General features: G+C 52.7%; 1 protein-coding gene and 2 non-coding genes across 3 annotated transcripts; all 3 read left to right on the top strand.

Moving 5' to 3' along the window:
* Positions 1–649: 649 nt before the first annotated feature.
* Positions 650–8,259, top strand: Lrfn3 (leucine rich repeat and fibronectin type III domain containing 3). Its single transcript, XM_041654776.1, has 3 exons — positions 650–1,657; positions 2,763–4,193; positions 7,635–8,259. The coding sequence occupies exons 2-3, from the start codon at positions 2,779–2,781 to the stop codon at positions 8,098–8,100; spliced, it is 1,881 nt and encodes a 626-aa protein (XP_041510710.1). The 5' UTR covers positions 650–1,657; positions 2,763–2,778; the 3' UTR covers positions 8,101–8,259.
* LOC121450233 lies at positions 6,764–6,950 on the top strand. Its single transcript, XR_005974566.1, has one exon. It is a non-coding gene; the product is annotated as a U2 spliceosomal RNA (small nuclear RNA).
* Positions 8,260–18,911: 10,652 nt separating the features above from the next.
* LOC121450226 lies at positions 18,912–19,074 on the top strand. Its single transcript, XR_005974563.1, has one exon. It is a non-coding gene; the product is annotated as a U1 spliceosomal RNA (small nuclear RNA).
* The last annotated feature ends 3,581 nt before the right edge of the window (positions 19,075–22,655 follow it).

Genomic DNA, 22,655 nt, shown 5'->3' with positions numbered 1-22,655 from the left:
CTAAGAACGAGGGCTAAGTACAAGGCTATGAACGGGAACTGGACACTGAGTTGCTCAGGTACTGCATATGGGGGGGTAGATAAAGAGATGAGATTAGATGGATAGATAGATAGATAGATAGATAGATAGATAGATAGATAGATAGAAATAGATAACATGTCTCTGACTTGTCCTTGCCTCTCGTGTCTGTTTCTGAGTCTCTCCCTGTCACTCTCTATCCACCTCTCTCCTTCCGTATATTTCTGAATCCCCATTATACTCTAGGCTCTCACTCTAAGCTTATCTATATTTTCAGTCTCTCCCTAGCTGTTCTAGCTCCGGCTCTTTGCCTCAGTGTCTCTGTCTGCCTTTTTTCAGGGATATTCTTATTTCCAGCAGCTCCTGGGCGACTCCATGGTAGGTGGTGCTAGGGGCGCGCCTCTGAGAGGAGGGGGGGGGAGCTGCCTACGCCTTTAAGCGCGGGCGCGCGCGAGGCCTGCGCCTTTAAGTGCGGGCACGCGCACGGCCCTGGGTTCCCGGCGAGGAGGCCGCGGGAGCACCCGGACCCGGCCCGCCTGCCCGGCCCCCGCCCGGCCCCCGCCCCGGCCCCGGCGGGGGAGGGGTCTCTGAGCGCGGCCCCTCCCCCCTGCGCCCCCGCCTGCGTTGCGGTGCCCGGGTCCCCGCGTGGCCCTGTCTGTCTGTCCGTCTGTCCGCGTCCAGGCCTCGCCCCACCCCAGCCCTAGAGCTGCCCGGCTGCCCCCCTACCCACCGCAGCAGACCCCTTTTTTCTGGGTCAGTTCCCTCCGCAGGCCACGAATCCAGCGGCGCCGCTGCTGTCCCAGACCCTGGGCCGGCACCCCGACATCGGGGGCGCTTGCAGCCGGCGATCGGATCCAGAGATTCTGAAACCCCCAAGCGTGGGACCCTGATTTGGTATCAGCACCCTGAGATCCTACCATGGAACCTTAAGATCTGGACCTTGAACCTCAATATCTGGGGCTGGAACCCCGACATCCGTCCCTGGGACCCCAAGATTTGGAAACTGAACCCCATGGTTTTGGAATATGGATCCCAAGATTTGGAGCTGGGACCCCAAGATTTGGCATCTAAGCCCCCAAATTTGGAGCTGAACTCTGAATTGTCTGGCTGATACCTTGACATCTGGGAGCGAATTCCCAAATCTATACCTGGGACCCCACTATTTTAGGAACTAAACCCTGGGATTTAGGCCTTCAATTCTGAGATCTAAACCATGGAATTCCGAGGGGGCTGAAGCCCTTGCTGCAGACCTGAGTGCTGAAATCTGGGACTAGAGACCTCCAAGTCTTGACTCAGCACCCTAATATCTGAACAGGATCCCAATATCGGATTCCAGAGTGGACTTGGGACTCAGACCCTAAACTTCCCCATCTGGCTGTTGGGCATCTCGAGCCTGGCACTGAGAGCGCCTGACCCTAAACAACCGCTGGGGCCTTGGTCTCGAAAACTGGACCCTCGAGGCCCAATTCCAATGGCGCGGGACCCCGAGCTTCAAGTTTGGAGACTCCATAACCACGGATTCGGTCTCTCCACAGAGGCCCTGGGGAGAGAGGCTTAGTCAGATGCCCCCTTCCGAGTTCTGACCTCTCACCCCCTTGGAGCCTGAGGACTCTGCTCCCTGGGGTGGCTTCCAGCTCAGGTAAGGCCTTTGAGGGGCATCCAGGGTGGGAAGGGACTTGGGGCGAGGGTGGAGTTGCTTGGGCTACAGGTGGAAGTAGGTGAGGGCTAGGTGCCCTGTGGCAGTTTTAGGGGTTTTCCTTGGGAAAAGTCTGTCCCATGAGTGTGTCTCCAACACTCTGGACACATGGCCAGCTCTGTCCCTCTCTGACCTCCTTGGTTCAGCCGATGACATTCCAGATCTCTGATGCCACCACCCTCTGGCTTCTCACCGGCTGACCATCCGGCATCCTCTGGCCGACACCTGCCCTCTGGTCCCCCTCCTCCAGCTCTCTGCTCAGCTTGGACACACCTGCCCGCAGCTTCTCATTGACACTTCTGTCACCGTTTGTCTCTCTGGCCCCCTGGCTTTCTCACCATTTGCCCACCCGTGGCTCTTAGGCTGGGTCTGTGGCCATCACTAACCATATCTGACTCTTCTCCTAGCTACCCTTTCCTTCTCTCCTGTCAGCGTCATCTGTCCCTCTTCCACCTTCTCTCTCCTCTTCCACCTCTGTCCCCTAACTCGTGGTCTACCCACATCTGGCCATCTCTGACCATTTGCACCTTGGCTGTCTTTCTTCCCTTTCACAACCTCTCTCCAAATCCGTTTCTCTGGCCAGTTATCCTGGTCCCCTACTGATTCGGCTGTATCTGCCCTTTCTCCTCTCTCTGGTTATCTTACTGGCTTTTGACCGGGTCAAAACCATCTTGTTTGTCTTTGTCCAGCCCTAGATGGACCGCCTCTGACCAGCTTCCCTGCTTGCTCACCTCTCCTCTTTGGTCACACCTCTTCTGATGAGTCTTGCCACCCGCCCACCTCTTCTCTGTGGCTTACCTTCTTTCCACCTTGCCCAACTGTTCTATTCTCTGCCCACCTATGCCCATGTCTAACCAGCTTCCTGACCATCGCTGCTCATGCTTGACTCTCAGTGCCTTCGTGACACATCTCTGACCCATCCTTTCTCTGATGTCCCTAACTCTCCAAACATGTTAGGACCATTTCTCCTGGTTTTAGAGCACCCCACCCCCTCTCCAGCTCCCCCTCCAGCCCCAACCAGCCCTAATACCTCCCTTCTTTTCCACAGGCCACCCCTACCCGCGATGGCCGTCCTCCCACTGCTCCTCTGCCTGCTACCGCTGGCCCCTGCCTCATCTCCACCCCAGCCGGCCACATCCAGCCCTTGTCCCCGCCGCTGCCGCTGCCAGACCCAGTCGCTGCCCCTAAGTGTGTTGTGCCCAGGGGCGGGCCTCCTGTTCGTGCCACCCTCACTGGATCGCCGTGCGGCAGAGCTGCGCCTGGCAGACAACTTCATCGCGGCCGTGCGTCGCCGTGACCTGGCCAACATGACAGGCCTGCTGCATCTGAGCCTGTCTAGAAACACCATCCGCCACGTGGCGGCTGGCGCCTTCGCCGACCTGCGTGCCCTGCGTGCCCTGCACCTAGATGGCAATAGACTGACCTCGCTGGGCGAGGGTCAGCTGCGTGGCCTGGTCAACTTGCGCCACCTCATCTTGAGCAACAACCAGCTGGCAGCCCTGGCAGCTGGAGCCCTGGACGACTGTGCTGAGACCCTGGAGGACCTCGACCTCTCTTATAATAACCTTGAGCAGCTGCCCTGGGAGGCTTTGGGTCGTCTGGGCAATGTGAACACGTTGGGCCTTGACCACAACCTGCTGGCTTCAGTGCCTGCTGGAGCCTTTTCCCGCCTGCACAAGCTGGCACGGCTGGACATGACCTCCAATCGCCTGACTACCATCCCACCTGACCCTCTCTTCTCCCGTTTGCCACTGCTTGCCCGGCCCCGAGGCTCACCAGCCTCTGCCCTGGTGCTGGCCTTTGGGGGAAACCCCCTCCATTGCAACTGCGAGCTGGTGTGGCTGCGACGCCTGGCTCGGGAGGATGACCTTGAGGCCTGTGCCTCTCCTCCTGCTCTGGGAGGACGCTACTTCTGGGCTGTGGGTGAGGAGGAGTTTGTGTGTGAGCCGCCAGTGGTGACCCACCGCTCGCCGCCCCTGGCAGTGCCTGCTGGTCGGCCAGCTGCCCTGCGATGTCGGGCGGTAGGGGACCCAGAGCCACGAGTGCGTTGGGTGTCACCCCAGGGTCGACTACTGGGCAACTCCAGCCGTGCTCGTGCCTTCCCTAACGGGACTCTGGAGTTACTGGTCACTGAGCCAGGAGACGGTGGCATCTTCACTTGCATTGCAGCCAATGCCGCTGGCGAGGCCACTGCTGCTGTTGAGCTGACCGTGGGTCCCCCTCCACCTCCCCAGCTAGCCAATAGCACCAGCTGTGACCCCCCGCGGGACGGGGATCCTGATGCCCTCACCCCGCCCTCTGCTGCCTCAGCTTCCGCCAAAGTGGCGGACACCGTGGCCCCTACGGAACGTGGCGTCCAAGTGACTGAGCACGGGGCCACTGCTGCTCTTGTCCAGTGGCCAGACCAGAGGCCCGTCCCAGGCATCCGCATGTACCAGATCCAATACAACAGCTCTGCGGATGACATCCTTGTCTACAGGTGCAGGGGCCTGGCGTGGGGGCGTGGGGGGTCGTGCGCTGTGAGTCCATCAGGAACACCACGTAGTGAGCCACGACAGAGAAACAGTGCGGCAGGATGCAAAGGGAATCAGGAAGTGAAGGCAAACAAAATCAGGCAGCAGGGATAACCAGAGCCGGGCAGAAAGGGCGAGAGAAATAGGACAGATGTGGAGAAGGGAAGCGAGACAGAATTGACCAGACAGCAGGCTGACGCTCTCAATCAATGTCAATAATTTTAAAAAAAAATAGGGTTGCAGAGGTAGAAAGAAAGAAGGCACTGAAAACAAAATAAAAAACGAAGACAGCAAAATCCGGCAGCGAGGGGAAAAAGTCCGGCTGGAAGAATGAAACGTTAATGGCTGATAGGGTCGAGTGTAGCTCAGATAGAGCGCTTGCATGTGGCCCTGAGGTCTCAGCCCAGCACTGAACAAAGAAAAAGTTAATGAGGTTGTGGGAGGAATGGGAGGCTAAAAACAAATTTTAGCAGGAACTTTGGTTTTTCAAGGGAGGCTACCACAGGGGAAATGCGATCAGCAAGAGCTTGGGGCGGGATTGTGACAAATCCAAAGCCAGCCTGGTCTGCATGGCGAGCTTGAAGCTGGCCAGGGATGCCTGGTAAGCACCGTCTTGGAGAGGGGTGGACGAGAGGAGGAGAGGAGACGAGAGAGGAGGGGCGGGAGCCAGAGGCCAGAATGGCAGATATGTGCAGACGGCTGAGAAAGCAAAGGGGGTAACCAGAGGAAGTGGGGGTAACCAGAGGAATGAGAGCAGAGGGTAAGTGGAAAATTGGGGGTAGGAGGTTAAACAGAGGCAAGGCCTGGGTGCCTGCAGTGTGAGAGCCTTGTGTGTCAGAGTTCTTGTAACAGTAACATCCTAATTTTTGGTTTGCTAAATCAAATCTAAGCTAGGTCAGATGTGTCAGTGCATGCCCGTCTGTCTTCCCAGCTCTCAAGAGATTGAGGCAGGAGGATAGCATGTTCAAGGGCATTATATAGTGAGACCTCGTCTCAAAAACCAAACAAGCAAAAGCCTTGCTATGTGAGTAGACATCCCCATTCTGAGGGCTTCTGTCTGTCTTCCGCAACTGCAAACACAAAGCCTGAAGTTTACACACTCCAAAAGGCCAGTCGCTATAGCGTCTGTCCCCAAGCCAGAGAGCACTTGGTCCATCTGCTGTGACCACTGTGGATGGCAGTGGTGGTGGCTGACAGTCCTCACCAGAGACTGACCGTGTGTGGGCAGCTGTGGATGCCTCTCAGTCCTTGATGGACTCTGGGTCAGGAGTACAGACAGCCCCAAACTGACTGTAAGAACTGGCCCTTCCCAGGGCTGGTTAGCATCGTGCACACCCATTGCCTGGATCCCTCCCCTCTCCTGGCCATACTTCAAGATCTCATCTTCTCAATCCTACTTCCCACTCACTCTCTTTCTGTCTCAATCTTCCTCTCCCCCTCCCTCCCTCCCCTTCTCCTCCCTTCCCTCCTCCTCCCTCTCTCCTCTCTCTCTCTCTTTCTCTCTCTCTTGATCTCATGTAGCCCTGGCACTGAACTCACAACCCTCCTGCCTTCACCTCCCAACTGACTGTTGCCACACACATGGCTTCAGGAGATGACATGGAGGGTCAGCCACCTTGCCTGATGGGCGGTGGGTCAGTCTAGAGACAGCCACCTTCACAGGTCATGGTGGAGTTCCTTTTCTAAAGCTAGCCCAGTCCATCAGGGCACATAAACAAAAAGGAATGGGAGAATTGGGTGGGAAGGACAGAAAATGTGAGAGCAGACGTGGTTGGTGGTTCACACCTTAATCTCAGCCACAGAGGGGCTGAGGCAAGGGCACTGAGAGTTCAAGTTAGCCTGGGAGCTACATAGCAAAGCTTGACTTGGCACTCACACCACACACACACATGCACATGTGCACACATACACACAGAGACATTCATATACATACATGCATACAGACGTGCATACATACACCCACTCAGACATGCATATGCACACAGAGACTTGCATATACACACATGCACACAGACATGCATGCATATACACATGTGTACAGACATGCATGCATACACACACATGCTCAGACAAGTGCCACATACACAAAGGTAAAGCTAAATAGAAACCAGGAAACCAAGATAAAAGGGAATGCAGAGATGGACCTAGAAAGAAATAAAGCAATTGGCAGAAAAGGGAATCTGGGATGGTGACTCTCTCGGGCTCCCTGGAAAACACTATAGAGATGATGGTAGTCATAAGAAGGCAATGGGGCTAGGGGGAAATTCATTGGCAAGCTAGAAGGAAATGAGGCAACAGGGGTGCAGGGGAATCAAATGGTTAGGATAGGGGTTCAGCTGCACGCTAGGGAAACGTAAAGCAGCTGTACAAGGGGAATTAACAGCTGGAAAGAAATCAGGCAGCCAGGTATGGGGAGCATGTCTGTCACTCCAGCACTCAGAGTTGGAGGGAGAAGCACAAGGAGTTAGCGCTAGCCTTGGCTACATGTCAAGCCTCAGCTAAGCTGTGAGAGACCCTGTCTTGAAACAAACAAGCAATTGCTTCCGAGCCTTTTGGATAAGCAAGTATAGCGTCTGCTCTTACCGGGCTAATATCTGATACATCCTCTATGCGAGGACGATATGTTAAATGGGTTTTGGAGCCAGGAGATGGAGTAGCAGCTTACTGTGTCCACTCCACACACTGACATGGTGTTACCACACTCCAGGAATGGTGCACCCCCTCGAGGGTCTAAAACAAACAAAAGATAAACAGGGAACAGAAGGAAATCGGGAGAGAATCTGGAGGAAAGATGTCTGGGAGGCTAGTAAAAAAAAGGGGGTACTGGTCAGGTGTAGCATTAAAATGGTTCTATTTCCAACACTCTGGAGCTGAGGCAGAATTTTCACAAGACATGAGCCAGCTTGGCTACATAGCAAGATTCTGGGAGATGGGTAAGGGGTAGAAACTAGAGTTAAAGGGAGGTGGTGAAGCGAAGAGATGTCTGGCCTTGGGTGGGAGAAAACTTTGCTTGTGAGACAGGGCTTGGCAGATGAGGCCGGGAAACTGGGTGCTCACAGGGCTGAGGGCTTGAGAGATGGTAGGGGCTCCTGAAAAAGAACAGTTAGGGGGAGAATCTCTGAGAGGAATGGAAGATCTCAGGCAGCATAGAAATATGGTATGGGATCCACAGTGAGCAAAATAGGGAGCTTGGGTGCTGAGGGGAAGAGTTCCAGTGAACTGGCTAGCCCACTAGACAGGTATGTTGTCAGCTGAGCAGAAGAAACCGGGGTGCTCGCTAGAGGGAAGTAGGGTGAAATGGGGCAGCAGGACCTTGGGGAACTTAGCTGGAGGGAGGTAGGGTGAGGGCTGGGAGAGCGTGGGTAGTGGGCATCCACGTCCTGACACCACCTGTTGTCCTCTCGCAGGATGATCCCCGCAGACAGTCGCTCGTTCCTGTTGACCGACCTGGCATCAGGCCGCACCTATGATCTGTGTGTGCTCGCCGTCTATGAGGACAGTGCCACCGGGTTGACCGCCACACGGCCAGTGGGCTGCGCTCGGTTCTCCACAGAGCCGGCACTGCGACCATGCGCTGCACCCCACGCACCCTTCCTGGGCGGCACCATGATCATCGCACTGGGAGGCGTCATTGTGGCCTCAGTTCTGGTCTTCATCTTCGTGTTGCTTCTACGCTACAAGGTGCACGGTGGCCAGCCACCCGGCAAGGCCAAGGCTGCAGCACCTGTCAGCAGTGTTTGCTCCCAGACCAACGGAGCCCTCGGCCCAGTGCCCAGTGCACCTGCCCCTGAGCCTGCTGCACCCAGGGCCCATACTGTGGTCCAACTGGACTGTGAGCCCTGGGGGCCCAGCCACGAACCTGCGGGACCCTAGCTGGGGGCCCACCACTGTGGCTCCTCTGGCCCCGGGACAGCAGGATCCAGACACCTCTCGGGACCTGGCCTCAGACTCACCAAATTCTTCACCGTTTTTAAAACTGATGGGGAGGGTTCGGGGGCACTGGGGCACAACAAGAAAGTCCTATTTTTCTAAGCTTGGGCTGTGCCCTTGCCCTTGTCTCTGTCTGTGGCGACTGAGGGCATGGGGGCGGGGACTGAGGAAAGACACTTCCTGTAGTTCAGCCGGGGGTCTCTCCAGAGGGGGCCAGGATAGTCGTCTAGATTCATCATCCACTCACACAACAGATGTTCTGGGGACTGTTGTACTGTGCCCTATGGTGGGGGCTCAGGGACCCAAGCTGTCCTGCCCTCAGCCGTGGGAAACACGCCTTCAGAAGACAGGGATGAGGGAAGCCAAAGTGAGCGTGTACCCCGGAAGAGGTGCCTGGCTCAGCCTGGAGTGTGGCTCCGGGAAGGCGTCCTGGGAGAGGAGGAATGTGATCTAAGTAGCATATCTGAAGGGGATCCCTGGGCGAGGAGCAGGAGGAAAGGTTCCAGATGGAGGACCTGGCGTAAACAAAGGTTGAGTGTTGCCAGGCATTCGGTTGCCATGGCAGAGGTGAGGTGGGAGGGGTCGGGGCCTTCCAGTGAGTTGCTCACTGTGTCCTGATAGTGATGGGTGGTCATGGAGGACTCAGTACAGGGGGTGTGGTTAGGCTTGGACTTTAGGAAGATCTTTCTAATGCTGCTTGAGGGAGGTGGATCAGAAGCTAGGGCTCGGGTGGTCTGGGTGGGTCAGGACCAACTTGGACCAGGGAACGGCTGGGAGAAAAGAGGAGCAGGTGGCCGAGCTAATCAGGAAACACTACATGGACTACAGAGCTCCAAAACCTTAGAGGGGACGTTTCCTGCAGGAAACCCCAGGCTCTGGCCAGCAGAAAGCCCTCCAGGCTGCCCAGTAGGACCAGGGATCAGCGCACAGCTGAGAAGGATGCTCTGGTCAGTGTGGGACTCTGCAGATGTGGGGAATAGAGGGCGGAGCCAGGCATAGAAACCAGGGCTTTGCGGATATAGTGGCTCACACCTATAATCCCTGCACCCAGGAAACTGCAGCAAGAGAGTTGACCACAAGTTCAAAGGCAGACTGGAGCTACAGCATGAGACCCTGTCACACACCCCAAAGACACTGGGAGGGGTCCTAAGATTGAACCATTGAGGTTGCTGTATTTAAGGAAGAGACAGAAACCTTTGCACAACTTTGGGCGGAGGGAAAGGTGAAGCATGTCCCAGGCAGCCTTTGGGTTCCAGCAAGAGCAGCCTTGGGCAGTGGGCAAGGCAGGTGCCACATAGTCAGACAGGAGTGAACGTGGACAGGGAGTGGTCCTGTTACACTGGCCTCACGTCTTTCCTGAGCTGATCCCCACTGGGTCATTGCCCTGGACCCCCTAAACAGTGGTCCTGGAAGTGTATAGGGTCAGACACGACACGGGGCCTGGAAAAGGCCAGGCCTCATTAGATATCCAAGAATGGGGTCAAACCAAGGATAGCATCTCCCAAGTGAGTAGCTTCTCAGATGTCAGGTCCAGGTGGGGACATGGAGGGGACGTGGTGTCAGTCAGTCATCTGGGGTAAGGTGATGTGAGGCACAGGGCGAAGACAGCGCGAGACTAAGCTGGGAATCTCATGGTTTGCTGCAAAGAATGTTCTGGTGAGATGAGACGCCATTTTCATGGCGGGACTTGAGACCTTGACAATGCCCACTGATAGCCAAGGAAACATGGCACCCAACCTGGCTCCCCAGTACTGCAGCATCCGGAAATCCTTTATCATTTTGTTACTCTTGAGTGGCTAAGATCATGTGAGGTTATCGGCCAAAGTGAGGGCATAGGTGTTGGGCAATGCTTGCCAACAGGTGAGAGGGCTGGCTCAGTGCCAGCTGGAAATACCCATTCTCACCTGGAGGGGGAGCCAGAGTGCACCGTTCCTAAACCTTCCTGATTGCTGGACCGCGACAGATTCCGGTACAAGTGCTCCCCTTGCACCATTTGCACCGTTTGCACCTACAGACGTAAATGTCAAACAGGGTTGAGTGTGAAGCCGGGTGTACACGTGGGAGAGACAGAACTGTGAAGCTTAGGACTTGACTCCAGTTGAGGCCCGAAGGTCACTCCAGCAGGAGACAGTTAGCAAGGAGCGGGAACAGCATCCCATGCATGTGAAACAGCATGTTAGGGGTGCTTGTGAGAAAAGGGGAGTGTGGGAAGCGGAGATGAAATGGGTGGAGAAGGGACTTGGCATAATATCAAGGCAGGAAGCAGGGGATAAAACCCCCATGAGTCCATGGGAAGACAGTGGGTTTTCTTCTAAGCGGCAGGAGGTTTTCTTTTGTTTCTTTGAGGCAGGGTCTCATAACGTTAGCCCAGGTTTGAACTCATTGTGTAGCTCAGACTCCTTGACCTCATCCACAGTCCTCCTGCCTCGGCCTTCTGAGTGCTGCGATTACAAGCTTGCACCATCACACCTGGCCACTGGAGGATTTTGCGCTATGAGGATAGTAGTCTTTCGGGATCTCAAGGAAGCTCCCGTGGGAGACCCTGGGTGTGGAGGGACAAAGGGAGCATGCTAACTGGGGAGGGAGATGCTGCAACAGTCCTGGCAGAAGGCTGGCCTAGGCCTGGCTGAACCTGGGGTGAGATGAGAGGTGTCAGCAGCTCTCCCTTCCCTACAAAGAAGAGACTAGCAACTGACCCAGAACAGAGAGAGACCATAGAAACTAGGGGAAGAGGGGGCAGACCCAGGTCTCCAGTCCCAGGATCCACCCCACAGGTAGGACAGCTGATTTGTCTGTAATATAGGAAGAAGGGAGCTTCACCAAGCCCCAGTGCAAGGCAGCCAGTAGATAGAGGCCAAAAAAGCTGAGGCTGATCAGGTGGAATCAGGCCCAGTAAACAGGGCTAGAATGGAGGCGCATACCAGGGCTAGCCTCCTTCAAGTGTGGCAGCATGACAGTGGGAGGTGGTACCTGGGGCAGGCAGGTCTCCCTGGAACTTCACAGGACACTCAGACCACCCCTCACCCCAGGGCAAAAGCAAACGGCACCATCAGCGAGGATTTAAAGTTAAGTGATTCTGTGCATCCTTGCCAGCCGAAGCCACCAACTTCCTGAGGTCAGGGAGTATGGCATCTACTGCCCATCGCCCCCTGATCAAAACAAGTGCCTGGCACAGTCTGGGGACCAAACCCAGGCTGCTGAGTCACCGTCTCCCGGTGACTGCGGTCTTGATCTCGTACTCTTCCCCAGAAGTGTGCTGCCACGCCTCGCCACAGGCTTCGGGGTGTCCACAGTAGGAGAGATCCATGATCCCCTAGAAGACCTCCTGGGGGTTGAGCCCTCTCCATGGACTCCTAGGTGGGAGAACCTGATGGGATTGGAAGACTCCTCAAAGAGAGCAAGTCTCCTCTGGGTAGTGGGATCCAGTTGTCCTTCCTGAGGTTTTTTAGCATATGGGCCCTCATATGCATAGAAGGGTGTCAGTGCTTGGCATTGTCTTGGTCTTGGTGGGATTAGAATGTTGGGAACGTGGTGACCGATAGCACAGATCCCTACCTCTCAGGGTCTCAGTTCTTATAGAACAAGTAGATACAAGTGGTGGCCAGGGTAGTCTGGGCTGAGAAGGTACAGGCAGGAAGGATGGTGGCCTGTTTCATTTTCTGTGTTCTAAGCAGGGTCTCGTGGAAGCCAGAGTGCCATGGAACTCTTGATTCTTTGTGTCTGCCTCTCAAGTGGTAGACTTTTCGGCACCACCACACCCTGATGGTGGTCCCTGGGGAACTTGAGAGCCTATGGGGACTCCTAACAGAGACTGATGGGAGCTCCAAGTGCCGAAGACAAGACCCTATGGCACTGTGACCTGTGGGGTGGCCCACACGCTTACAACGGTTTAATATTCTGCTGTTACTGTCTTTCTTCTCTCTCTCTCTCTCTCTCTCTCTCTCTCTCTCTCCTTCCTTCCTCCCTCTCTTCTCCTTCCCTTCCTTCCTTCCTTTCTTTTTTTTTTCTTTTTCTTTTTTAAGACAAGGTCTTGTCAGCATAGCCCGAGATGACCTTGAACTCAGTCTTCCTGCCTCAGCTGCCTCAAGTGCTGGGATTACAGGCACAACAACCACCCCAGCTCTCATCTCGAACCTCTTCATACATTTTAAACACGCTCACCACTGGTTTCCTTTTTCACAGTCAGTTCTTCAAGTTGTGTAGCCAGTGCCTCCTGAAGAAGATGTGGAGGGATGGACAAAGCCAGGGCAAAGAGGCTCTCCCAAAAAGACCTACAAGAAAGGAAGAGGGCCAGATGGTGGCGGCGGCAGTGCAGGCCTTTGATCCAGAAGCAGGCAGATCTCCAAAATCGAGACCAGCCTGGTCTACAGAGCAAGTTCCAGGACCGCCAGGGTTACTGAAAAACCATGTCTTGAGAGAAAAAAGAAAAGAAAAGAAAGACAAGGCACATCCGCTTGAAGGACAAGCTGGAGGGAGGTGTAGCTGGAGCAGCAAGTGGGAGCATGGGCGGGGCAGCAGGCGACCTTATCAGCCGCTTGACTGCCGGATGCTGCCCGGGCACTGCTGTGCCAAGGAGGGGGCTGGGCAAGGAGGAGTGGCATTCAGTCTATGTCTCAGAAAGCCACCTGACCCCGGTAGGAAGGGAATGGGGTCACGTGGCCAAGAACAATGTGTTTGGGAGGGGGCTATTCTGCTGCCTGTAAAGGGACCTGAGAGCGTCCATGAGCCTGAAGGACCTGGGAAGGTCCCAGGATCAACCCAGAGCTTCATTCTCAATTGTGAATGTTCACACTGTGGGCGTGGGGAGGGAACACAGAAAGGCCGCTTACACAATGTCCATACTAAGTACTGGAAAATCTTAGCGCCTAAGAACGCACGGGTACACTGACGGTGGAGAACGCAAAGCTGGCAAGAATTTGAGAACATGAGACTTCAAAGGTTTTTACTCTGGATGTATTCTGGCCCCAAGTTCCTGGAACCCTGGGGCACAGTGCACTCTCCTGAGCCCCATGGGTCCATCAGCAACTGGGAACTTCCACTTCCCTCTAAATGCTGTTTCTGCCCCAAGGCTGGGGATGGACCCCCTCCTTTCTTTCCTGTTCTTCTCAGATACCAACCTCTGAGCCTGTGTCTGGCATCTTAATTCCAGTCCTGGCTTTCCATGATTTCCTGGGCCCCTTCCCCTACATAAACCCTAGTGTCTCACATCCAACCTGCCTCAGCTTCTAAGCCAACCAACCCCTCTGCCCAGTTCATGTTCGGGCAACTCCTGAGTATCCATCCACCTCCCTGCTCCCCTTTTCCTACTTCAGTTCTGATCTAATGCTGACTTTAGCCGCCTGGATCCTCTGTAAGCCTCCCTCTGGGATCCTGGTCCAGCAATCCAAAATATTTCTAAAGTTAAATCTGTCTGTTGGATGCATGAAAGCCTCCATGACCCTCGGGTTCCTGGTTCAGAGTCAGAGCCAAACGCCTTGGTTTTGCCAGGTATGGCAACAGAGGCTTATAATCCTAGCATTTGGGAGACTGAGACAGGAGGGTTGCTGGGCTTCCATGAGTTCAAAGCCAGCCTGGGATGCATAGCAAGACCCTGCTTCGCTTTAGGGCATCTATATCATCTGCCCTTCTCAAGCACCATTTCCAAAATAATGTTCCTTAGAGCTGTGATTCTCAACCTTTCTAACGCTGCAGCCCTTTAACACAGTTCCTCATGCTATGGTGACCTCCCCTCAACTATAAGATTATTTTCATCACTACTTCATAACTGTAATTCTGCTACTGCTATGGATGGTAATGTAAATCTCCGACATGCAGGGTATCCAATATGCGACTTCTATGGAAAGGGTTGGTCAATCACGGAGGGGTCACACCCACAGGTTGAGAACCACTGGCTTGGAAGGAATGCTAGCCACTCCCAGGAAGCCAAGGCCTGTCAAGTCTTCCTATTTTCCCTCGTTTCCCTGCTTTGGATGGCCAGCAAGGAAATGGTAGAGGAAGCTATGGAGAGAAAACTAGTCCCCTTCCCTTTAATGCTCACTGACAACAGAGGTTCTGGAGGAGAAGAGGGTGTGGGTGCAGACGATTAAGATGTGGGGGAGAAGATGCTGAGAATTCTCCCCAACCCTTCCCTTTCCCTGTCTGGAAAAAGCCAGCCTTGCCCCGCCCTCCTAGGTCTCCCAGTGACTCTGTTGGAGTCCTGAGGGGCTAGGAGAGAGGCAGATGTCATCCCTTGGAGAGCTCAGCTCCCTGGTTTCCAGATCTTCACATCCAGCCATCGCTGTGTTTTCTCTCGCTCCTGTAGGCCAGGCCAGTAGACCTCCAGATCTCCTTCCCCTCCTTGAGCCACCTCAGCAATCTCCATTCCTTTCCTCAGGACCCAGAAGTCCTAGCCAGAAGCTTTTTCCCCCTCGGTGGCTATGGATCTGCTCCTCCTATCCAGAATGTTCTTTGGGTGTCAGCTTCCACACTTTGCCCCTTTGGTCTTCTAAGCACAATCAAGCCACTTCTCCATAATCACAGGCCCTTTTCTGGTCCTAAGGTTGCTCAAATAGGCTCCCTCCTCTGCCCTCCCCACCCACTCTCCTCTTCCTTGCTCTCCCTTCCCACACTCCCTCTCTCACCTTCCTCCTCCTCATTGTAATTCCCCTGTCATTCTTCCTCTCCCTGTGCTGTGTTCATCTCTACCTTTAACTCAGCTCCTCGCACCAAGCCCTCCTCCTTCTCCGTTCCACCATCTGCCTCTAATCCCTCCCCCCACAATTTCACCATGAAGATATACCAGGTCAGGCTGTCCTCCACACATGCTGGCTCGTGGAGGGTGATGAGGGCCAGGGAGTGTGTACCCAGCTTTCTCCTGGCTCCTGACAGGCAGGAGTCGCAGCCTACCTAGATCCCACGGGGTTCAGCGGTCCCATCCTGTTCCTGAAGTGTGCCCTCAGGGAAGAAGCCACGGGAAGGCCCAGGCATAGCTGTCTTCACACCCTCAAACCTTGATGCTCTGGATTTCCCACAGGCTGGCTGACCCCTTGCTGATGTAGAAAGCAGGTGGTTAGTGGCCTTACAGTCTGCCATGGCTCTGTGATCGTGGACTGGCCGCTGTGGCATTTCTCTGGGTAGGACCCTAACCGGTTAGAATAAGGTCTATTTGGGCAGACTGTGCCAGCGGATGGAGCAAACCGGTTCTGAAAACAGAATAGGGCAGACGACCTAAAGAAAGTAAACCATCTTCCCCAGCTCTGTGAAGTATGTATAGAACAGCTTATTCAGAAGAGGGACCCGAAGCCCACAGAAATTACGTGTAGGTCCAGGTTCACAAGGCTTGAAAGCCACATGAGGATTCAAACCTCCCAATGGCCTCAGCTATTCTTGTCCCCTCCTCTGCGCTCCCGGTTCACTCAGACTCAACAGCTGCCTTTGTGGGTTTCTAGGGCCACCGCTTAATCACAGCTTTCTTGGAAAACGGGGGCGCTGAGAAACCCGACTTCCGGCTGTGTGTGTGTTGTCACCGCCCAAGGGGCCCCGGATGGTGATGCTAGTTAGTGACAAGCACGGGTGAGCCGGAGCCCGAGGGCTGGTGAGGGATCCTTGTGGGGGCGCCTGCCTGGACCCGGCGCCGCTGCGCCACCTGCTGGGTGCTCCTGGCAATGCCGTGAATGTAGCCCGGCGACTCGCACTCAGAGCTTTCTACCGTGGGCGGCCTCCCCAGGCGCCCAGCCAGCCTGACAGTATTCCTTCATCTTGAACCCTTCCTTCCAGGACCAACAGGTGCAGAACACAGACGACCTACCAAGTTCCCACGACATGCCACTCATCCCGTGGCGCTGTTGGCTGGCCATCACTGCCAGCAAGCAAGACACCAGGCCTGTGACCATATGTACCAACAATTGCTGCTCAGGGTTCACAGGGGCCACTAGGGCCTGGAGAAGTGAGCAGACCTGTCGAGGATCAGGCCGCCCCAGAGACTGTTTTTTAAAATTCAAGTCATGTACCTGGTCCACTCAATATCCTCCAATGCAATCGCCCCACCTGCCAGCAACAGCAGAGCCCTGGCAGTGATTTATAAGGCCTTCCATGAGAGACTGGAGGTGTAGCTCACTTCTTTGGCAGAGTCTTGCCATGGATGTAAAAATCCCTGTATTTGATTCCCAGTATTTGCCTACAGTCCCAGCACCCCGGAAGTGGAGGCAGGAGTATCAAGCAGTTCGTAGCAGTATACGAGGGAGGCATAAAAGCCTGTCTCAAAATTAAGTAAGTAAATTTTAAAATTAAGGCAGATGAAATGACTCAGCTTTAAAGCACCCGTTGCTAAGCCTGACAACCTGAGTTCGATTCCCCAGGACCTGCAGAGCATGAGCGAATGGGCTACTACAAATTGTCTTCCAATGGGCCAGTCCACAAGTTCTGAACCACCTTTCTGGCAACGGTGATGGTGTTGGTCATGTGTGCACACCTTGATACTGCTCAGACTTACAAATTGGCCAGGCTTTATGGGTTAAATGGTAAGTGCTTTTATATATAATATATGCACATTGTGTAATATACTCCTCACAGTCACCCTGGAGGCAAGTCTTTTTATTATCCCAATTTCATGGAGAAGCCTATTGAAGGTCGAAGGCATTAAATCACTGCCTAGGGCCATACTCAGAGCAGGAGGCAGCTCGTACCCAAAATTCACCGGGGTTCTTGGAAAGGAGCCACTGTCCAAGCAGAGTGGAGCTGTGCGCAGACTCAGTGAGTTCGGGCGCTGGCCGTGGTATACGTTAGAGATTTTCAGATACCTGTTGCACGATTAATAACAGCCCAGAGACAGATATTGGGGTACAGCCTGGAGACCAGAATAGCAAAACAACCATCCACTGGCTCTTAGCCCCAAAATGGCGATCCTGTCTCCAGGAATCTCAGAATGAGAAAAGGTGAAGTGCATTTGGAGAGAGTCTAGTGTTTCTCAACATTATCATTATAATTTCATATTTAACACCATCTGACTTGGAACTTGGTATGTGGCCTTAAACTCACAGGGAGACTCCTGCCTCTTTCTCCCAAATTCTGGGATGAAAGTATCATCATCACAATCATCACCATCATCATCATCACCATCACCACCACATCACCTTCATCATCATCATCATCACCACCACCATCACCATCATCACCATCATCATCACCACCATCATCATCATCATCACCACCATCATCATCACCACCACATCACCATCATCATCATCATCATCATCATCATCATCACCATCACCATCATCACCATCATCATCACCATCATCATCACCATCATCATCATCACCATCATCATCATCACCATCATCACCACCATCACCACCACCATCATCATCATCATCACCACCATCACCACCATCACCACCACCATCACCACCACCATCACCATCATCATCACCACCATCATCATCATCACCACATCACCATCACCATCATCACCATCATCATCACCATCATCATCATCACCATCATCATCATCACCATCATCATCATCACCATCATCACCACCACCATCATCATCACCACCATCATCATCATCATCATCACCATCATCACCACCACCATCATCATCACCACCATCATCATCACCACCACATCACCATCATCATCATCACCACCACCATCACCACCATCATCATCATCATCATCACCATCATCACCACCACCATCATCACCACCATTGCCATCATCACCATCATCATCACCATCACCACCACATCACCATCATCATCATCATCACCATCATCATCATCATCATCACCATCAACATCATCATCACCACCATCATCATCATCATCACCATCATCACCATCATCATCATCATCACCACCACCATCATCACCATCATCACCACCATCGCCATCATCACCATCATCATCACCATTGCCACCACATCACCATCATCACCACCATCGCCATCATCACCATCATCATCACCATTGCCACCACATCACCATCATCATCATCACCACCACCACCATCATCATCACCATCGCCATCATCACCATCATCATCATCATCATCATCATCACCACCATCTTCATCACCAGCAGCAGCAGCAGCAGCTTTGAGCTGTACTCTGGAGCTGGGAGCCCTGGCACAACCTGTGTGATCTCCATAAGTCACTTTGCTTCCCTGACATCCCACTTCCTCCTCTGTAAAAGCGGAAAACATCACCAACACACCACACACTTATGGCATTTTGTAAATGAGAACTCAGTGTGGTGTCTACTGATTGTAATCCTAGTACTAGAGGCTGATGCAGGAAGATTGTTATAAGTTTATACCAGCCAGGGCTACATACTGAGTTCCAGGCCACAATAACAATGCCTCACATGTAGTAAATATTTGATCTTATTGCATTTAGTTTTTGATACAGCATCTCACTATGTAGCCCTAGAATTTGCTATGCAGACCACATGGGCCTTGAACCCATAAAGGTCTGCCTGCCTCTGGCTCTTCAGTGTTGGGACTGAAGACATGCACCACCATGCCTGGATTATCACCATTTTTAAGTGAAAATTCATACAGCTTTTAAATTGAAAATTCATATTCTCTGGCAGTAATGGTGCATGCTTTTAGTCCCTGCATTTGAGAGGCAGAGGCAGGCAAATATTTGAGTTCGAGGCCAACCTGGTCTACAAAGCAAGTTCCAAGATGGCCAAGGCTACACAGAGAAACCCTATCTTGGAAAAAAAGAAAAGAAAAGAAAGAAGGAAAAAAAGAAAGAGAATTCCTATTGTATACTCACCTGGCAGGGGAGAAACCCTGATCACAGAGGTGGTTTTCCCAGGACGAGGCTCATCCACTTTACTCAGGGCGTGCTGACCACTGCAATTTCCCCAAATTCAGGAAACTTGGCTGCATAATGTGTGCTAATGGAAACTGTGTTCTTGCTCTCCCCTTAAAAAAGACACAAAAACAAAACCAAAAATAAAGAAAATTCCATTCTGATCGCAGTTTCTGCTACTTCACCTCCCCCCAAATTGTCCCCAGTCACCATTTTACATGGAGGGAAACAGGTCATAAGTCACAGCTGGAGAGATGGCTCGGCAGTTAGGAGCCCGTGCTGCCTTTCCAGAGGCCTTGGGTTCGAGTCCCAGCACAAACATAGTGGCTCACTGTTGCGGCTCGCTGCATTCGTGGCACATACGTGTAATGAATAATAACCTGGAAAAAATGACAATTAGCTGGGCAGTGGAGGCGCACGCCTTTATCCCAGCACTCAGAAAGCAGAGGCAGGCAGAGCTCTCTGAGTTCGAGGCTGGTCTGATCTACAGAGTGAATTCTAGGACAGCCAGGGCTACACAGAGAAATCCTTTCTTGAGACACTTAAGATGGGAGGGGGCAACCAAACAAATGATTAGAGCTGGAATTTGTGCCTTGGGAGTCTGACCGAAAAGCTCACACCTTTACAGCACTTGGGAGGCTGAGGCAGCAGGATGGCTGGGTGTGAAACCAGTCTAGGCCACTGTGACTTCCAAACCAAGCTGGGCTGCAGACCTTGTCTGAAGCAAACAACAACAACAAAATCCTGCATATCCAAAGGTCTTGGAATACAAGCCTCGATTCTGATTCTTACCCCCAACACACAAAGCCTTCTTGCCTTATAAGGTGATACATCATAATGAATAATATCAATTCTGGAAAAATGAAATGTCAGTATTGATGCTAAACACCATAAAGTTATGTGTAGATTATACTAAAACTGTGATTTCTTTGTAGAGATAAATAGCTTTTATAAAGTAAGATTTAAACCTCTGAATTTTTTTAAGACAAGGTCCCACCATGTAACCCTGTCTGGCCTGGGACTTTCTATGTAGACCAGGCTAGCCTTGTACTCACAGAAATCTGCCTGCTTTTGTTTCCTGGGTGCTGGGATTAAAGGTGTGTGCCACCATGCCCAGGTCCACATTGGTTGTTTTTTGCATTTGGCTCAAGTGAGACCCATCCTAAGTATTGGAAATGCTCAAGGAATGACCCTCTGCTCAAATGCTGATTCGGGTCAACTGAATACAAAATACACAGAGCTATCCAGGCCCGGTGCCACCTGCCTGAGATTCCAGGAAGACCCTGTCTCAAAAGAGCTAGAACTAGGATATGGTTCAGCAATAAAAAAGCGACCTAGAAGTCACTCATGAGGAGGAGCTGGGGCTGCAGCTCAGCGGTAAATTATTTGCCTGGCATGTGTGAGGCCCTGGGCACTGCCGTCATAAAGAGGGAGAGAGAGAAAGGGAGGGATACCAGTTTATAGGACAAACACGATTTTCCACTCATATTGACTTCAGCTACCAAAAGCTATGAAAAATGAATGCCTTTTGCTGGAAAGCACTCCCACCCTCACAGCACACTCACACACACACACACGCACACATACACGCACATGTGCACACGCACACACACACACACACACACACACACACACACACACCTGCACTCTCAAGGATACTTGATGTGATGAACTAAGTCCTCGGAGAATATGTTGTGTTTTGAGCTGCTTGGCCCTGGGACTTGGGCAGGGCCATGTGCAGCCGTGCTCACACGGGAGTCAAAGTACAACTTGCAGGAGTCATTGCAGGTCCCCGGGGCTCAAACTCAGGGGTCAGGCTTGGCAGTGCGTGCCTCTACCCCAGTGAGCGATCTTGTTGCCCCTCCCCCGATTCTTAAATAATTGAACCCAGCTGTCTTCACCTGAAGCTGGTGCTCTCCAGCTGACTGCTGCCCTTTTCCCTAGCCAGGCTGTGCTGACCGCAGCTGTATTGCTCCTCAGCCCTGGCTTTCTCTTTCTGCTGATGCACACAGAGCTGCTTCATTCACAGCCGACAGCCCTGCTGGCTTCTGAATGCTGGGGATCCAGTGCCAGGAAGCCTGGGAGCCCAGATATGGAGGCAGGTCAGAGATCCAGTTCTGCTGTGTTCTCTCCATCCAAGCTCCATGGGTTCTGGCTGAGGGGAAATTGAGCCCTTCCCTGAAACCCCATCCTTTCCTATTGATGGCACCCCAATTCCCTGTCCCCTGCAATGCCTGTTCATGTTCCGATGGGACCGCCCATCACTTTATAAAGCACAAGCCTGAGTGTGTGCCCATAACCCAGACCATCTGGGCACACGACCAGTGTTAAGATGGTGTGTGTGTGCGTGTGTGTGTGTGTCCATGTATGTTGAGTCTTTGAGACAGAGTCTCATGATGTAGCTCAGTCTGGTCTTGAACTTGAAACCCTCCTGCCTCAACATTCAAAGAACTGGGATTACAGGCTTGCATCCTCTAAGATCCACCCAGATTTCAAGATGACATATCTGAAGGACTCCAAACACAGTCCGAGACCATGGTGAAAGACACCTGAAGCTGAGCCAGGGCTTGCAGCTGTGGCCACAGCTAGATCTGCACCTGAAATCATGACTCATCCATAGTTTGTGTAGGTGACTGTGTGAGAACTCTGGCTGATTCGGTATCAACAACCACGTCCCAAACCAAGCCAAATAGCCTAGATAGTCCCATTAAGAGAGATAAAGTCAGCCTATAAGAAGTCTCCTATGTCAGGAGGCAGAGGCAGGCGATCTCTAAGTCTGAGGCCAGCCTGGTCTACAGAGTGAGTTCCAGAACAGTCAGGGCAACACAAAGAAACCCTGTATCAAAAGACAAGCAAACAAACCCTCCAAAAGGAGAAGCTATATATGAGTTCTGGTCAGTTGAAGGTTTTGTGTATATGTGTGTGCTCATGTTTATGCACACAAATGTGTAGGCCACAGAAGAACGTAGGTGTCTTTCTCAATAAGTTTCTGCCTTATTTTTTTTTTGAGACAGGGTCTCTCCCTGAACCTGAAGTTCACCAGTTAGCTAGACTGTCTGGCCAGCGAGCCCCAGGGATCTTCCCTGTCTCTCACCTGAGGCACTGGGGCTATAAGCGCCTGCCACCATACTGGGCCTGACATGGACGGTGGTACTGAGCGTAGGTTCTCAAGTTTTCACAGTAATCACTTTGCTGACTGAGCCGCTTTCCCAGGCCTGTGATGGATGTGCTTGCTTTTGTTTTGTTTTGTTTTTTGAGGCAGGGGCTCCCTGTAGCCCCGGCTGGCCTAGAACCCACTCTGCAGACCAGGCTGGTCTTGAGTTCACAGGGATCTTCTTGCCTCTACCTCCCGAGTGCTGGGATTAAAGGTGTGTACCACTATACTGGCTAACTCATATGTTATATTTTATGTACATGGGTGTTTTGTTCACATGTATAGAGCTGTATCACAGCCATACACTGCTCATGGAGGCCACCACGTGGATGCTGAGAAACAAATCCTGGTCCTCTAGAAGAGCAGCCAGTGCTTAACTGCTGAACCATCTCTCAAGTCCTGCACTTGAGTTTTAACATTATACTGGGTGGTTTTGTGTCTCACGCTAGCCCAGGCTAGCCCAGAACTCTGGAACTCACTATGTAACCTAGAATCAAGCTCATGGCCATCCTGCCTCAGCCTCCCAGTGTGGGATTACAGAGT

This window comes from Microtus oregoni, unplaced genomic scaffold (genome assembly GCF_018167655.1).
Source record: "Microtus oregoni isolate MIOR12 unplaced genomic scaffold, Mior012 000006F_ref0000085, whole genome shotgun sequence".
NCBI lineage: Eukaryota > Metazoa > Chordata > Mammalia > Rodentia > Cricetidae > Microtus > Microtus oregoni.
Note: the sequence above shows the minus strand (reverse complement) of the source record. Positions and strands in the feature narration are given on the sequence as shown.

Excerpts from the sequence above, each read along its gene's own strand:
- Lrfn3 (XM_041654776.1), top strand. The coding sequence starts at position 2,779 with ATGGCCGTCCTCCCACTGCTCCTCTGCCTGCTACCGCTGGCCCCTGCC. Across the intron at positions 4,194-7,634 it reads GATGACATCCTTGTCTACAG|GATGATCCCCGCAGACAGTC; the intron begins GTGCAGGGGCCT and ends GTCCTCTCGCAG.